This window comes from Sinocyclocheilus anshuiensis, unplaced genomic scaffold (assembly GCF_001515605.1).
Source record: "Sinocyclocheilus anshuiensis isolate Anshui unplaced genomic scaffold, SAMN03320099.WGS_v1.1 scaffold702, whole genome shotgun sequence".
Classification (NCBI taxonomy): Eukaryota; Metazoa; Chordata; class Actinopteri; order Cypriniformes; family Cyprinidae; genus Sinocyclocheilus; species Sinocyclocheilus anshuiensis.
In genome coordinates, this window is record NW_015548184.1 from 93,241 (window position 1) to 109,846 (window position 16,606).

Consider the following 16,606-nt stretch of genomic DNA (forward strand, 5'->3'; position numbering starts at 1 on the left):
ATATCTCCACCAATCAAAGAAAGCTCAGTAACGCTTGTGGGTGGGTGTAGACTGGAGCAGAACTGAAAAGTTCTCGAAAGAATCCTGTCAGGATGAAGATTTCCGAGATAAAAACTTAAATTTTACTTACAAGTAATTAAACGCTTAATTTTAGATTTGCGTCCAAAAAAAGGCTAACTGTACACTGTAAAATATTTTTAATGAAAAATAAATATTACAGTAAAAACTCTGAAATGGTTAACCAGGTTAAATTACCATATAAGGTAATATTAAAATTAAAGGACTAAAACGTAGGTATAAACTAATAAATAAATCTACTTTTAATAATAATATAATACATTGTTTTTGAAGTAAGACTATTTATATATATATTTGTCTGTATTTATTCTAAAATTAATTATATTTAAAATATATTAAAAATATTATTTTAAATACTACTTTTGTTTAAAATTGAAAAACAAACTGAAAAAAGCTCATCTTACTATGCAACCTTTCAAACAGTACTACAAATATACAACAAACATATGCTACAATACACACACAATCAGGTGTCTGTCCATTTCTTTATTATGACAGCAAACACAAAACACCATTTTTTGATGACATAAACAGTTCAAGAAGTGTCAAACTTCTAAAAGATTTCTAGCCTAGGAGCAGATGTTAACGTCTCACATCCTCACATGTATGGATGGAGGACGCGATCCAAGACCCTTACAGATGTTTGATTTGACATGACAGACATTAGGAGGTAGTAGAGGTACCCCAATTCTTTTCATAAGACTGTTATTGCAGTCATCAACTGCTTACAGAATCTCTAACACATCCTGTAGACTTGAAACAAAGTTTTTATAGTGGCATCTGAATGGACTATGAAGAGATTGTGTAACTAATGCACCAATGCAGTAACAAATTTCAACATTTTGTAAACTAAGCCAGCAGTAAGGAGTTAGGTACAAACTTCTTAACTTAAAAGCATTCAGTCAGTGGAACACTTTAGGATGCTACAGTAACATGTTTATGATAAGTGACCTATAAACATTTAAATAAAGAGACAGGAAATTAACATATTTCACATATGCAGTGCATTTTGTTATAAAAGACAGAGAATAAAAGAAAACGGAGGCAACTTGGCAGCAGATTTTTGAATAACTGATGTAAAAACAGTATTTTAACTATAAACTACATTCCTTATCATGTGTCCAGTAGTGTATTGACTAACATTTTACAAGTGATGCATTTTATCATGTGCTTCGATGATCCCGATTGATGTCATGAACAGCTGCGAGTAACATTTGGCTGAAGTGGGTTTGTGCATTTCTCCACCTGTAAAATTCAGCATCTTATTGTTTGTTTACAGTTCATCCCTTGATTCGTCTAAGATGAGCGGATTTGTGGCCTCTTTCTTCAGGAAGATGATGAAGTCACTAACCTCACGACCACCCTGTGGGACAAAAACGTTTAAGTAACATTGTAGCCATTTGTCTCTGTCTCTGTGTGTGTGTGTGTGTGTGTGTGTTTGTGTGATGATATTCACCTCATATCGCTGTGGCTGGTCTTTTTGTCCAGAAGGCACAAAGTAAATGGTTGGAAATCTGCAGTTTAGGCAAAACAGGTGATGAATCAAGAAGAAAAACAGCTGAATGTCACAGAATGTTTGTTGTAATGAACTATAAATAGATCAGAGACATAAAGAGAGACAGATTGTTACCCTTGGACATCATAATTTGGGGGCACATCATTAGCAGTGGCGTCCATTTTAGCAATTACAATGTTGGGGTCCCCAGAAAGCTAAGACAAACACAAAATAAAATCCAAATAATGAGCACTGTGGGCCTACAGTGGCATTATTTTTGGCATATACTACTGTTTGGGGTCAGTGAGATTTTTTATTATTATTTTTTTACGTTTTCATTCAGCAAGATGCATTGAATTAATGTTGTAAAAAAAAAAAAAACGATTTCAAATAAATGCTGTTCTTTTGAACTTTCTATTCAGCAAAAAGTCCTGGAAAATACATATACAATACAATAACATTGATAATAATAAATGTTTCTTGAGCACCAAATAAGTATATCAGAATGATTTCTGAAGGATCATGTGACATTGAAGACTGGAGTAATGACTGCTGGAAATTCAGCTTTGTCATCACAGGAATAAATGTATTAAAACATAAAAGTTATTTTAAATTGTAATAATATTTCACATTATTATTCATTTTACCATATTTTTGATCAAATAAATGCAGCCTTGGTGACTTACTTCATGAACATTAAAAAAAATCTTACTGACTCTAAAACCCCAGCCTCTGATGAAAAATGCTTTATATTATATATACATTGTGTTAACAAACCTTTTCTCCAAGCTCCTTGTATACGGGCTCCAGGTTCTTGCAATGGCCGCACCAGGGAGCATAAAATTCAACCAACACATCCTTCTCTGGATCATTCACAATCTCGTCAAATGTGTCAGCAACAACAACCTGTGGAACCACATACATAACGAATACCAGAAAACTTAAAAAATAAATAAATAAATAAAATAAAATAAAAAAACATCTCTGTGGGTCCACTGACCTTGACAGGGTCATCATTGGACTCTGGAACAGGCTCAGATTTCACATATCGCTTCAATCTTTTAGCAAAGTAATCCTCCAGGAACCTCTCCAAGGACTTGCCATCTCGTCTACAGAACCAAACACAGAATGAGCTTCTGAAGCCTTTTCTCAAATCTATTGATTATTTCTTACTGGGTGTAAACAGAAAAGCATTGTGTGTAGAGACTAGTGTTTTGTAAAACTCACGTGAATTCTTCCTGCATGGAATACTTGTGTCCCTCTCTCGTCCGGATTGTGACGAGGGGAATGTCTCCTCCCTCAGAGGAACCCAAACCAAACTCCTCCTCAAGCTCATCCTGGAACTCCTGTCGATCTGCCACAGCAAAACTCAGACCTCGATCCTGGAACTGTGTTGCCACCTTCATTATTCTGAAAGAGACAACGAGAAATTTACAGATATAAAAAGAACAAATATACTGATATCCCTAAGATTGGGTGCTCACCTGTTCCTCCAGTAGTTTGTGCCTTTGAGATTTCGTAAGTAATCTACAATGTAATATGATGTAAGCAGATCACTTCCTCTCAGAATGTCCCTATTTTCTGTGGTCAAATGTGGACAGAGACCAAATCTAAAAGCAGAGTGATATGAAAATAGCAAGACCAAGAATCATAATCACAATAAATCAATTTGCATTTTTAAATGGAGTTCCAACTGTTTGATCAATCACCCACAAAATATACAAGCATAAAAGAAACTTACACATTGTCTCTGATGAATGTACGGAGAGAGGAATAAGAAATGGATTCTGTGTATTTCACCACATTTTCCTCAAACTTGCCGTTTAAACGAGGGGGACGAAACAGCAGAACACACCTGAATGAAAAAGACAAAGAGAAGAAAAAGCGCAATCTTTGAGACGTTTAAAAATTTAGTTCATCTACCCAATATTAACATTTTCAGTCATTAAAACTGACATTTCATAGCCTATATGACGTGTGCACAACCCTCACATCTGTTCATATTTGGATAGCTTACCTTAAAAGTACCATATACCAATATAACCAATATAACATAATATTTGAGAAATATTTCTGCCTATATAATTTTTGAGTTAGGTCCTTCTTTAGTAAGCACTACTTCTGACAGCAAATAAATACTGATCATAGTAGTCACTTCCTTCATGCTCTGTGTCATACATACTCTCCATCTACACCGTATTTCAGGCCTGTTCCCACATCAGTGGAATGAGCAAATCGATAGCTGTCCCTCAGGGCACTGGAGACCTTCAGAAACTCTGCAAGCTGTGTACTGTCTTCCCCAGAGAAGAAGCCTGAGCAAAACCATGAACAAAGACAAGAGGACAAAACTTGAAAGGAGAGAACTTAAGCCTCTTTTAGTTTCAAGAGAGATTAAAATTAATACAGAAGTCAAGTATGATTGGTTTTGAGCTTCTGCTGCAGAAGCGATTTAAAGGGGTCATATGATGCTGCTAAAAAGAACATTATTTTGTGTATTTGGTGTAATGAAATGTGTTTATGCGGTTTAAGGTTCAAAAAACACATTATTTTCCACATACTGTACATTATTGTTTCTCCTCTATGCCCCGCCTTTCTGAAACGCGTCGATTTTTACAAAGCTCATCGGTCTGAAAAGCGAGGTGTGCTCTGATTGGCCAGTTATCCAGTGCGTCACACGTTCCTCAAGCGTGTGACGGAAATGTTACGTCCCTTACCATATTGCAAGAGCTTGTAACACTCCAAAGAGAAAGGAAAAATTTAAATCGCATCCTATGACCCCTTTAAGATGTTTTGGCAGGTTTTACGAATTCAACTCACCCACCACACTGGCCTCATAGTTGTCGACAAAAGAATCCAAATCCGCCTCACTGAGCAGAGACACAGAACTTGGACCTGCTTGTTTTTTCATGTAGCTCACAATGCCATCTGTTTCAGATCAAGTTATAGGTACGTAAAACAAAAATAATTACAGCCAAAAAATAACGACAATATAAAACACACTGCCATTGAAAGGTTTGGGATCAGTAAGATTTTTTAAAAGAAATTAATACATTTTAAAGGATAAAGTTACAGTAAAGACTGATGCATAATGGTACAGGATTCAAAGAATTCTGAAAAAAATAACACGATTTCCACAGAAAAACGAAAGTTTTCAACAAGAAATGTTTCTTGAGCACCAAATCAGCAAATAAAAATTATTTCTGAAGGATCGTGTGATACTGAATACTGGAGTAATGGCTGCGGAAAATTCAGCATTGCCCTTACAGAAATAAATTATTGTTATGATATATTTGCTTTTTGAACAGTACTGCATGTATGGACACAAAATATCAACCTGCTATTCTGGGGCCATCATAAGATCCAGCTTCCTCTCCATTGCGGAAGATTTTAAGGGTGGGATACCCATTCACTCCAAAACGCTCACATGTCTCTGAGTTCACGGTGCAGTCAACCTGATCAAACATCAGGAAAGAGACACGTTCACTAAACATATATAAAAACATAATCTTGCAGATTGAATCACCTGCTTAACATTAGGGAGGCTAAAGATTTGTGCTGGGTAATAGGAACTGGTGTGTCCATCACTCCTCACCTTTGCCAGAGGCAGTGTCCCTTTCAGCTTTGTGGCAGCAGCCTCATATTCCGGAGCAAGCCGCTGACAATGACCACACCTGTGGTAACATCATACCAGGGATATTAATGATACATAAAGGCATTGTACTATTTAACTGCAATGGTAGCTAGATAGTTTCAGCTTCAGATAGATCTTATGGAGAAAATCCCTAATGTTATTGTTTAAATGAGAGAATTGTGCATTTGCATCATAATTTAGGTTCATGCACCTCCATGCATCATCATTTAGATTTATGCACTACATGCATTAACAACCATTGTCATTCTCCACATAGTCCAGACATAAACAAGGAAAACCCAACTTACGCTCTGGTCGCTGTACAAATAGTTCATTACAACCTGGCTTCAAATGGAATTATACTTTTATGCATTTATAACAAATACATCTTATCTGGGACATACCAAGGTGCGAAGAACTCCACCAGCAGAGTCTCATGCATGGCTGCGCTCCGGTCAAAGTCAGAGTCTCCGAGCTCGAGCACATCGCTGCCCTCCGCACACCACACAGTCAGTACCAGACAGATGATAAACCGAGGTAAACGCATTTTGACTCGTGTCAGCGTACAGACGCGTGAATGTTGAAGTTGGCCCCGCTGCGCGAGTAGCAGATGTATGGATCGCCTGAAGGTCCACAAAAGCACCGTTCTTCTGGCAGAGCGCGTTTGATAAATTCAGTGCACTGGTACAAGGCCTTTCCTTGGTATAACGTGCCTCCGGTCGCGTGGTGCACCAGCACATGGGATTTATTACGCTCTAATCATTTAATCTTTTAGATACGGCTAGTTTATGAAAATCAATAAAGTGTTTAAAGACCATAAGTCAGAGGAGGGGAAGGTATGCAGTGATTTATTTTAGCACTAGGTGTCACCATTAATACAGACACATCTTATTTAGATAAGAAGAGGCTTTGGCCTGTCAAGAGGTTGCTTTTTCCAGATTTTGAGACTGGACAGACATTAAATCAGACAAAATATATACTATAATAATATTTAAGAAATATCATAATAGCAAGTGTACTATTGTTATGGATAAAATAAGCTCTTAAACAGACCTTTGATATTCAGCAGTGAAATATTGCTTTATTATAACAAAAGATAGCCTGCTACTGAATAAATCATTTTAGACAAGTACTCGTCTCAAGTATAGTGGTGTTTTCTTGAATGAATCCGTTTCGAATGAGATGACTGAGTGAGTGATTCAGTGACATGCTCATATCGCCAGTGTTGAGGGATAGGCATTCAAGTAACACAATCAGATGACTTTTTTCAAGTAACTAGTAAAGTAACACATTCTTTTTAAATTGACAAGAAAATATCTTAGTTACTTTTTCAAATAAATAAACGACACTTTAGACTGACAGCTCTCCTGTCCTCATATTGAGAGAAATCGGGTGTAAGTGCAGAGGCGTTGTGTGTACTATGTAAACATTATGGTTACTGTAAGCCTAGTTCTAGACTAAATGTGAACATACATTTTCTCATCTCACTTGCACAGATTTAGTAGCCTATTCCTTAAAATTAATAAAAACAGTGAAATGCAATCTCAGAATATGAAGCAAACTTGCAATAATGAAATAACACAAATATCCTTTATGTATTTAATTCCATTTTATTAACCAATGTCTTTGCTGCTGACCTTCGATTTTCTAATTCAACCATACGGATAAGCAAAAATGATTTTAGCTAAACATAACATTTGTGTTTCTTTCTTTCTTTCTTTCTTCTCCTGCATCCTATTTTTCATGCAATCCAGAATGGCAACACAGCTGAAAGGTTTGTTTGAGCTGCGTCCTCTACTGTACAGACGTGAAGTTACATTTTCTTCATCCTGAGGCTTATTAATTTCCCTTTTGGTGTGAAAGGGCTTTTTTTATTTGCCAGAAATAGAAATTAATATTAAAAACAATTAAACAAGCCCAGCCCATATAAGAAAAAGTTATGAAAAGTAACACAAAATTAATGTAACACATTAATAATGTATAATAATGTACTTTCCATAAAAAGTAACAAATTAACACAATTAATTACTTTTCAAGGGAGCAACAAAATACTGCATTGCATTACTTTTATAAGTAACTTTCCCCAACAGTGCTTATCGTTGTTGTATAAAATATATTTGGGATGCAATGCATCATACCTCTTTAGAAATGCAAAAAGATTTCTGTGTACTTATTTAAAGATTTTCACAGAACAAGAAGTTACACAAAGAAACACATCACCTGGGGAATTTCAAGACCTACAGTACAATGTGCAAGTGAAGTTCCTGTCTTCAGATGATAAGCTAATGCCAAAACTGACTCAGCCTATCTTTTGCTGAGTGTTTTATTGAAACGGAAACCCTGTTTTCCTTCATTCTCGATTATTTCCTAAATTATAGTGTGTTATCTGTTAATACAATGCATGGAGGGGAAATACGTCCTGGAGCATCACTTATCATTAAAGCCAGCAGGAAACCATTCTCATGGACCCTTCAGTGCAATGGCTTACCAATGATAGTTGTTAAAGCCTTCTTTTGGCCAGCTATTTTTGAACAGACATTCGAATAGTAATTTAGAAAGAGGGATGCTTTGATGTCCCAGATCCTGAATTTTCCATTTCACTCCCCCATTTTAACCAAATCCCTTATTTAACTTTCCAGACCATCCTAAAACATACAATCATTGTGTTTCAGTTTTAGTTAATATTTTTTATTTAATCTCCAAACCTAAATCTGAAGACAATGGTGTAAAATCCCTTGTGAATAATTTTAATATGTGCTTACTGTGATGGCGTTATGTAATGAGGGATTAATTAACTACTGTATCTATAAAAAAAACTCCTCCAAGTAAATTATTTTGATTTCTTTGTTTTGTAATGTTTGACCCCTTACATAAATGACTACAACAGATAGTCACATTTCTCCTAATACGTTGTGTGAAAATTATGGGGAAAACTATAATATTTGAATAACATTTGTCAACTGAGTTTTATGAAACGTAAAAGAAATGTAATGTAAAACAGCTTGAAAGAAAAATATTATTAGGTTCATTATGCAATTATTCCCATTATTTTAACACATCATTGGGGTCTCTGGAATCCCAAGCATACAACAGTAAGTAAATCTCAATAGAACATGAGGGTTAACAACACTTATAAATATTTTAGTGTAACCTATAATATAGTGTATGGAAATGTCAATAGACATACATCTATTTAAGACTTCCATTTGTTAAGACTGTATTGTATTATGTTTTGTAATGACAGTTTTATGCCAAACTGTACTATACTTATACACTAAACTATACTTAGAAGAACTAAACAGTGGGAGGGAGAGAATACAGTAGGCGTAAGCGCTTGCCCACTCCTCGCGCACTTGCAACTCGATTGTCTTGAGGCTCTCCAGCGCATAGATACAGAGAGTGATTTAGCACACACCGGTTTAGCGATCACTTTGGAAGCAGGACACAGCTTCCAAAGAAGTTTACAAAAGGACGTACATCTGTAAGAGTATCTTGATTGTCCTCGGGACGGAGCACTCCAGAACATCGCTCAATAAAGTTCAATGCCACTTCTCCAGTAAGGTAAGAAAGTTTACGCTACTCACAATACAATTGAATGCAATGTTTAAGACTTTTCATACCGCAAAGGACATGATTGATTTCTTGATTGCGTTCAGTTTTTGTATAGCCTACTTTTCTTCGCATCTTTGTCCTGATGTTTTTTCTGTTGAAGTTTCCATCTTCTGTCCTGACCTACTTCTTGAAGTCTGGTTTTGATGAGATTATGTGATTGCTTTTTCTTAGGGTTCACTCTCAAATTTAATACAATTTTCAAACAAACCATATCGTTCAAACCAAAAATTGTATATTGTTTAATGTAAATGTACACTTCAAAACAGAATAACCCTTTATTGGTAGATTTCATTAGTTCACACAATAACCGTAAAAAAAAACTAAGTAAATATCTGAAAAATTGTGGTTTTCCTGTAAAATTAAGGTGCAATTTGGCTGCTGAAACAGATGTGCATTGACTTTTTTTTAGACCAAATCAGACACAGATGTGTTTGTGATCTGAAGCAGGTGCTTCTTTATCCATCTTATGATTTTTTTCCATCAAAATTACATTTTTATAATTTGCATAACAAAACAGCATACAGTAGCCTATGTTTAAAAATTACATGTATTTTGTATGTGATGCCTGTCATAATACAAATATCTGAGTCACGGCTGTGTTATTTGAAGGAGAATGGTGGAATGGCACACACATTTGATCTTTTTGTGAGTCATATCAAAGGCACTACCAATGTTTTTTGTTCATTTGTTGTTGATCTAACAGATTTTTAGCATTGCATGCTATTTGAGTATTTCTTCCCTACAACATTCTAGTGTCAGGCACTTGCAGATACAAACAAACCACAGCCCTGCAAAACCACAATTGGCCAAAAGCCCATTAGATCCAGGAGATGCTGATCTTGACCTTGTTTCTAGATGATTCCAGACCATTAAAATGAGTCCACTAGCTGTTTTGCCATCTTTTTTATTCCAGACCACAATATCCCCTAAAACAGGTCAGACTTATGAATAGGAGCTCAGAAAAAAAATCATTTGTACCTGCCAATGGTTCCACATCTGGAGAGCAGAGACTAATTGATTTCCACAGGAGAAACGTTTCACCTTGACAGCAGCATACTGAGGTCCTCATAAAAAACATCTGCTGTGGATATGATTTCTTTGTTGGGTCATGAGCACTGGGTTGGCACAGACTCTTTAACTGAAATTCTTCGGATTATGCCAGGGGGTCTTGATTCAGTAGTTCACAGCTGTTTGTGTTATGAGATAATTTATGCCATGAAATTAATTGTAAATTAGCAGCTATTAAACTGGAATTGTTTTCTGTAAAGCAATCTAATATGTAAACATTAAAAAAAAAGAGAATTTGATATCTGATTTTAAGTTTTGTAAATCTTTATACTGACTTTTTATGTGTTTAAATTCTTAGCCGTAACCTTCTACATGTCAAAAATTGACATTATATGAGTTCAGGGCGAAATAAAATAGTACAGAGAAAAGAACATACAGAGGTCAGTGGTGATGAGATGGGGGTGTTATGTTAACAGATGAAGACGGTGGGTAATATTTCCACCATATGCTTACATAAGCCTCATGCTTTTTGCAGGCAGAGGCCTAAGGAGGGCTTTGGATCTGTGGGCTTCTGCCTAAAGCTGTTCCCATTTCTTTATTTGTCTATTGCTGGACTTTTCTGCATTTTTGTTAATTCATTTTGCATTTTTGTTTGCTTTTGTTTGCATATCCCTGTTTATTTTCAGTGAGTCAGTGAGAAGATCTCTGATCTGAAAGTCGGTCGGTCTTGGAGAGAATTGAAGCACAGCCGCAGAGCTGGTAGTCATTAGGAGAGGGGAAAGTGACTCTGATGTTGTTTTGCACGGTCTGTTTGCACGGAAGAAAAGACAAACAACCCATCTAGGGTGAAATATAGAAACATAGTTGTGTTTGTAAATCTCATACAAGTGTTTAAGTGGAGAACTCTTGAAAAATGATCACGACAGCTGGCAGTAAAGCTCATTTTGTGATTGTTGCGATACAGAAAAGGGCTATGATTTACAACAGTTATATCTGTCATTCCCTTCAGTCAAAACAAAGCCATTGTTGCGTAAAAATCCGGTCCTTCATATCTGGAATTGACATTTGAACTCAGACTTACAGCCATTGATTCTACCGCTGTCCTCCTGCTGTCTCAGGGTTGTATTTTAAATCAGGTAGAATAATAACCCTCCTCATCTTTTCCTTTTGCTTTAGTATTATGGAAAAGGCATACTGGCACTGTACTGAAGTTTGTCCCATGAGATCCAATTGGAAAATTCATTGTGGTAAAATATGAGGTCAAGACAAACGGTCTTTTATATTTATGTGGGAGACACACAGAAATAGAGAGATTTGACTTTATACATGTGTATTGTGAGTATGCAGTGGTGTCTATCAAAGGGAAATGGTCACTGGATGACAGACCTGTATTTTCTCTCAAGATGTTTCCTTTTGTTTGTTTCTGGTAAACTCCCTGGTGTTCTTCAGAATGAGAGGAGGATACAGTAGAGACCCGAGGACTCGGATATTTTTTATTCATCTTACAGACAATGAATTGTAAACACCAATACATTAAGTAATGGATCCTCAAGCACAAGCACAAATGGAAGAAAGATTTGCAGGGACAAAATGTCATTTCATTTGGATTCAGATTTTGTTGGCAGCACAGGAAATTGCCCCCTGTGTTTCCTCTGTTACTCTCTCTGTGTCTTCTCTTGTGCCCAGGACATCCTGAGACCACCATCTGGCAAATACCTGCCCTCTTTTTCTGTCTCTCCTTCTCACTCTCATCCTGTTTTTTCTGCCTTGTTGTTGAAGATATATGACCTGCGAATATCAGGTTCATAGTCTTTAGATGCATTTAAAATCTGCCAATTAGTTAAGATATATAAATATCTCAATAACACGCACTACTATTCAAAAGTTTGAGGTCAGTATGATTTTTAAAGAAATAAATACTTTAAGTGAGGAAGCAATAAACTGTTAAAAAGTGACAGTAAGCCATTTATAAAGTTTCTAAAGATTCCTAGTTCAAATAAATGGTGTTTTTTAACCTATTCTTCGTCGTCTTAGGTCGGAGTAAGAAAGCAGATTCTTCTGTTGTTCTTTATGTCTGTGATAATGAGTGTACTGCAATACTGCAACTCCATTTGGTATAGGAGTTTGTCTGTTATGCTAAAAACAAAGCTGTTCAATCAATTAAAAATTTGCTCAAGGATTGTAGGTCAGCCCCTTGAGAAGCTCTATGATTCAGCTTATTATAATAATTTGTTAGGACTGGCTAACAAGATAGTTTCTGATCCTAATCATGTTCAGCATAATGAGTTTGAATTATTATCATCAAACAGGAGGTACAGAGTCCCAAGATTCAACAAAGTTAGGCTGAAACACTCTTTTGTGCATCAGGCGATCCTGGAGTTGAATAAGACACTTAATCAAAAATCAAGAGTAATGTGAACATGGGTAGTTGTAGACATGTAGTAGGAGGGTAAGGCATAATGTAATGTTTAAGGGAGTGTAATGTATATTGTGTTTTGTTTGTGTGTGGATGAAAGTGCATGTTGTTGTATAAAGGATGTTGATTGTTGTAAACACAGATACTGTCATGCAAGAAAAATTTCAGACTCGTCTGACAATAAAGTGTTATAAAGTGTTATATATATATATTCATCAAAAAATACAGAAAAATATTATGTCTGCAGAATATATTAATCACATAGTAAAAAGTATGAAGTAAAGTTTGGAGTCAGTAAATTTTTTTTATATTTAGCAAGGTGCATTAAATTGATCAAAGTGACAGTAAAGACAAAAGATTTCAAATAAATGCTGTTCTTTTGAACTTTCTATTCATAAAAGAAATTAAAAAAAATATGTATCACAGTCCCCACATAAATATTAATTGCAAATTGTAATAATATTTCACAATATTTCTGTCCTTACTGTATTTTTGATAAACTAAATGCAGCTTTGGTGAGCATAAGTGCCTTTCAAAATAAACTGTAGAAAACTTTAAAAATTACTACTTTTTACTACTAATTACTACTACTTTAAAGTTTAAATCCCATTCAGAGTTTTGAAAATGCATTTGGTCAGTATGGCAAGGGACTCTTTAACATTTAAGAAACCTCTGGATTGGGGTTAAAATATTGTCTTCATTGTGACGGGAGTGAGAGGAGGAGAATAGAGTCACCTTCAGGGCAGACAGAGAGAGGTGCATTTCTTTTTCTGTGGTTTACATTCAAATGCTCAGATTCAGAAACATCTGGTTATTTTTTCAGCTGTAAAAAGGCGATAAAAAGACGGTTTTAATAAGGAGCAGGCATCCTCCTCGCGCTCCAGAAGGGCTCTGCAGCGATGGCCAGTTGAGTAAATCAGAAAGCTTTAGGAGGAATGTACTGGCAGCGAATGGACTTCCTCTGGGGAGATAAATGATGGCAAATGGGTGAAGCAGTGATATCATGTGGTACCAAATCCCTGAATTCCCTCATTCAAACGTTATCTCAGCATTATCCCCATGCACACATTTTATCAAAAGCTATAAGAGAAACAGCAGATCTTTAAGCTGGCAAACAGAAAAATATTTTAGAGTTGCTCTGCAAAGATATTTTGCCGGAAAACTATGAAGGCTTTGGTTTCATCATGCACCTGGATTCAGTCCTAATGCCTTTTCTGAGTGCTGCACTCCTCTTTGCACTTAGGGGAGGCTCAGTGTTGTATGTCACACTCGCTTGAATAGATCCAGGCCTGATCCAAATGTTATAAATAAAATTGGGAAAAAAATATGAAAAATTTAAATGTAAAAATATGGACATGTATTCATTCATCATTATCATCAGTAAAACCTGCTGCAGTTCCTCCATCTGTCTGCACAGGCATAGCGGCCACCTCATTCTGATCCAAATGTTTGTTATTCTGTCTCATAAATAAATGGGCCTCTTAAGGTAAATTCCTGTGTGGGACAGCTTTACTATACCCAGGACATCCAGTACTGCCCAGACCGTACAATAAAACACCACAGACAAGGGAAAAAAGCACACATATGAAAAGTTCCTTACAGTTTTTTAAAATTGCTTTGGCGCAATTTTCACAAGCGATTGGTACATTTTCAAAACCCTTACCAATATCACAACAGATCATCAAAAGTGCACTTTTTTCAAACATTTCAGCATATTTTCAATTGTGTTAGTACAATTTCAATTGTGTAAGAAATATCCTATTCACTACACAAAATAAGTGTTTCATCTATATAAATGTTTCATTCACAGTAACTGCCTTTCATAAAGCTATTACTAGCAAACGTTTCATTTGCATGACTTCTCATTCAGTTTAATACATTTGTCTATTATTGAATCTAACTCATCTTAATGGTTAATCAGTGAATCATCTGGTGCATCTATAGATATACTGTAGATTCAATAGATATAGTTTCTATAGAACATGATTGCAATTTAGGGATGCCCAAATGCAATTAATTATTTTTACACTAAAAGTATTTTATTTAAGATGATAACCACTATTTTGTAAGGGTGTGTGTGTGGTGTGTGTGTGTGGTTCAGGTAAACCCTATTTTATGGGGACGAAATGTCCCCACAAAGATGGCAATATATGAAATCATTGTCCTTTTTTGGGTCCAATGAGAAAAAAATTAATTTTCGTAAGGGTATTTAGGAGTAGGGTTAGTGTAGGGGAGACAGTATAAAACCCATTACTCCTATGGAATGTCACTAGGAAAACCTGTGTGTATATGTGTGTGTGTGTGTGTGTGTGTACCTACTTACTGTAACCATGGACAAATTGGTACCCAGCAAAACTTGACAAAATCACCTAAAACCTCCCTTTGAGGACGTCCTCATTTGTAAAACCGTGTGTTTTGCTATTTGTGAACATACAGCAGGACACAAGGGAGAGGAACTGATCAGAGATTGATCAGAGATGTATCAGAAGAAGGTAGACAGATGGCATCAAATACAGCCTTTTACATTACATTATGCCATGTAATACTAAATGCATTACCATGGTAAAGACTGCATATTACTATAACTCACCCTTCATCTGAAAAATTCATCTAGAATATAGATTCAGTCATATGGCACAGTGAGGCCATTTACTGCATTGACAGTAAACTCTGTTCTGGCACAAAACCTTATGGCCATGTCATAGCTTCATCACACCTTTTCATAACACACTGGATAAATACTTTTACAAAACATATTTTATGTGAGATATGCAAGTTAGGTAATGTAAGTGTATTTTCTAACATGACAATTATAGCCAGTATCTCTGCAATTATTTTGGCAACAAAGGTTATTTGAAACATGAATCTTGCATTGTTTGCTCTTGAATGAACTGATTGTTAAAAGTACTAAATTGAAAGAAGATCATACTGTTGTGTTTTGGTGATTAATTCAAATGTTCATATCACAATGATCTTGTGTTTTGAAACAATGATTATGTGGAATGAAAATATGCACAACTACAATGAAATCATGAGATCAGGTTTTGAAAGAATGACTAGTCGTGTTACAAGTGTGATCAGTTTAAAGTTTTGTACTAAGAGTTTTGAAAATCTACACCTTACTTGTGAAAATAGTACCAAACCAATTAAAAAAACTGTAACTGCACAGACTGAGCTTGAGTCCATATTAGTGTTTGCAAATAAATTTGCCAGCCAACAGCATGTTGATTTAGACCAGATTCGAGGGGGATTGAAGGATGTTATCTCACTTCAGTCTTGTGGCAGTTCATTAACTAAACCAAAGCGAAATGAAATGGTGATACTCAAACTTCAGTGATACTGGTGATATATGATGCCTCTCGCGTGGAGATGATGAGGACTGTCTGAGCAGCTGTCAACATAGCTAATTGTAATTAAATGAATGAAACATATTGTACATAATTAAATAAACTTGTCCCTGAATAGTGAAGCAAAAGAGTTTACTCTGTGTGGACTGCTTGTTTCGTCTAAAAGACTAAATTGATTATATTGTTAGATTGACCATATCACTGCTATTTTTAAAATTATATTTATTAATCTATCTAGGCCTAGATTGGAGCAGGGTTGCTATGCAGTATGGAAAAGTATGGAAATTGATTTTAGTCATTTTTAGATCTGAAAAAAATCCATAATTTCTAAATATAAATATATCATACAAGCAAAGTGTCAAAGTGCTATCTTTAGTGATCATTTTAACACAACTTAATGAATTTAAGGTACATATTTTCATTATGCAAAACTTTACCATAAGCAAATCTACATCTTTATCAGATGTTAAACATGGTCTGAAAAATCTACAGAGAAGCCTGCAAATTTGAGTCTGGAAAAGTATGGAATTTTGAAATGGAAAATGTGTAGGAACTAGAAACACACACATATATATATATATATATAGAAATAAGCAGCATAGTATCTACTCATTTCCTTCGGGGTTTTACATCTGCCCTTATCTTTCCCTTCCTAATTCCCCTGCAACCACCATCTCTCCACCTGACCAAGGTTAGGTGGGAACTTCCTGCATTACAGTCTGCTATGCTGGACCTATGATGTTTTGGTTGGTTCTATGGCTTCATAGTGACCACCTTGCTGATGGTCCTGACTAGAGGCTTCTTCGGGTCGCTTCTTGAACGGGGCTCCGGCGCGGGAACCATGGTGGGTGAGTACGATCCATTTCTAAATATATATGTATATATATACATATATATGTGTATTTAATGCGCTGGTGGTTGTGTGTATAATCCATCAGCTAGCTTTCTTTGCAGTGTTCTCCGGGACCTGTGTGTTTCTGTCCTTCTTCTAGGGTAGGTCCTCGGTGCGCACCCCCCTC

At 35.8% G+C, this 16,606-nt stretch overlaps 2 protein-coding genes and 1 long non-coding RNA gene across 3 annotated transcripts in view; 1 reads left to right on the forward strand and 2 right to left on the reverse strand.

Annotated features, from left to right (window-relative positions):
* Positions 1-549: 549 nt before the first annotated feature.
* Positions 550-6,040, reverse strand: pdia7 (protein disulfide isomerase family A, member 7). Its single transcript, XM_016507905.1, has 13 exons — positions 5,609-6,040; positions 5,166-5,244; positions 4,908-5,025; positions 4,391-4,498; positions 3,756-3,885; positions 3,315-3,428; positions 3,058-3,183; positions 2,801-2,983; positions 2,574-2,682; positions 2,351-2,479; positions 1,709-1,788; positions 1,535-1,592; positions 550-1,441 (listed from the first exon to the last, which is right to left on the reverse strand). Exons 1-13 carry the CDS (start codon positions 5,749-5,751, stop codon positions 1,352-1,354), a joined length of 1,467 nt encoding a protein of 488 aa, XP_016363391.1. The 5' UTR covers positions 5,752-6,040; the 3' UTR covers positions 550-1,351.
* A 2,433-nt stretch (positions 6,041-8,473) lies between these two features.
* The window catches only part of LOC107704889 (uncharacterized), a 10,597-nt gene continuing 2,464 nt past the window's right edge, over positions 8,474-16,606 (reverse strand). The window contains exon 3 of the long non-coding RNA XR_001636019.1: positions 8,474-8,488. This is a non-coding gene — a long non-coding RNA (uncharacterized LOC107704889). The remainder of the gene's footprint in view (positions 8,489-16,606) is intronic.
* The window catches only part of pear1 (platelet endothelial aggregation receptor 1), a 46,888-nt gene continuing 38,909 nt past the window's right edge, over positions 8,628-16,606 (forward strand). Inside the window, exon 1 of the mRNA XM_016507910.1 lies at positions 8,628-8,765. The gene's annotated coding sequence lies outside the window, so the exon portion shown is untranslated. The remainder of the gene's footprint in view (positions 8,766-16,606) is intronic.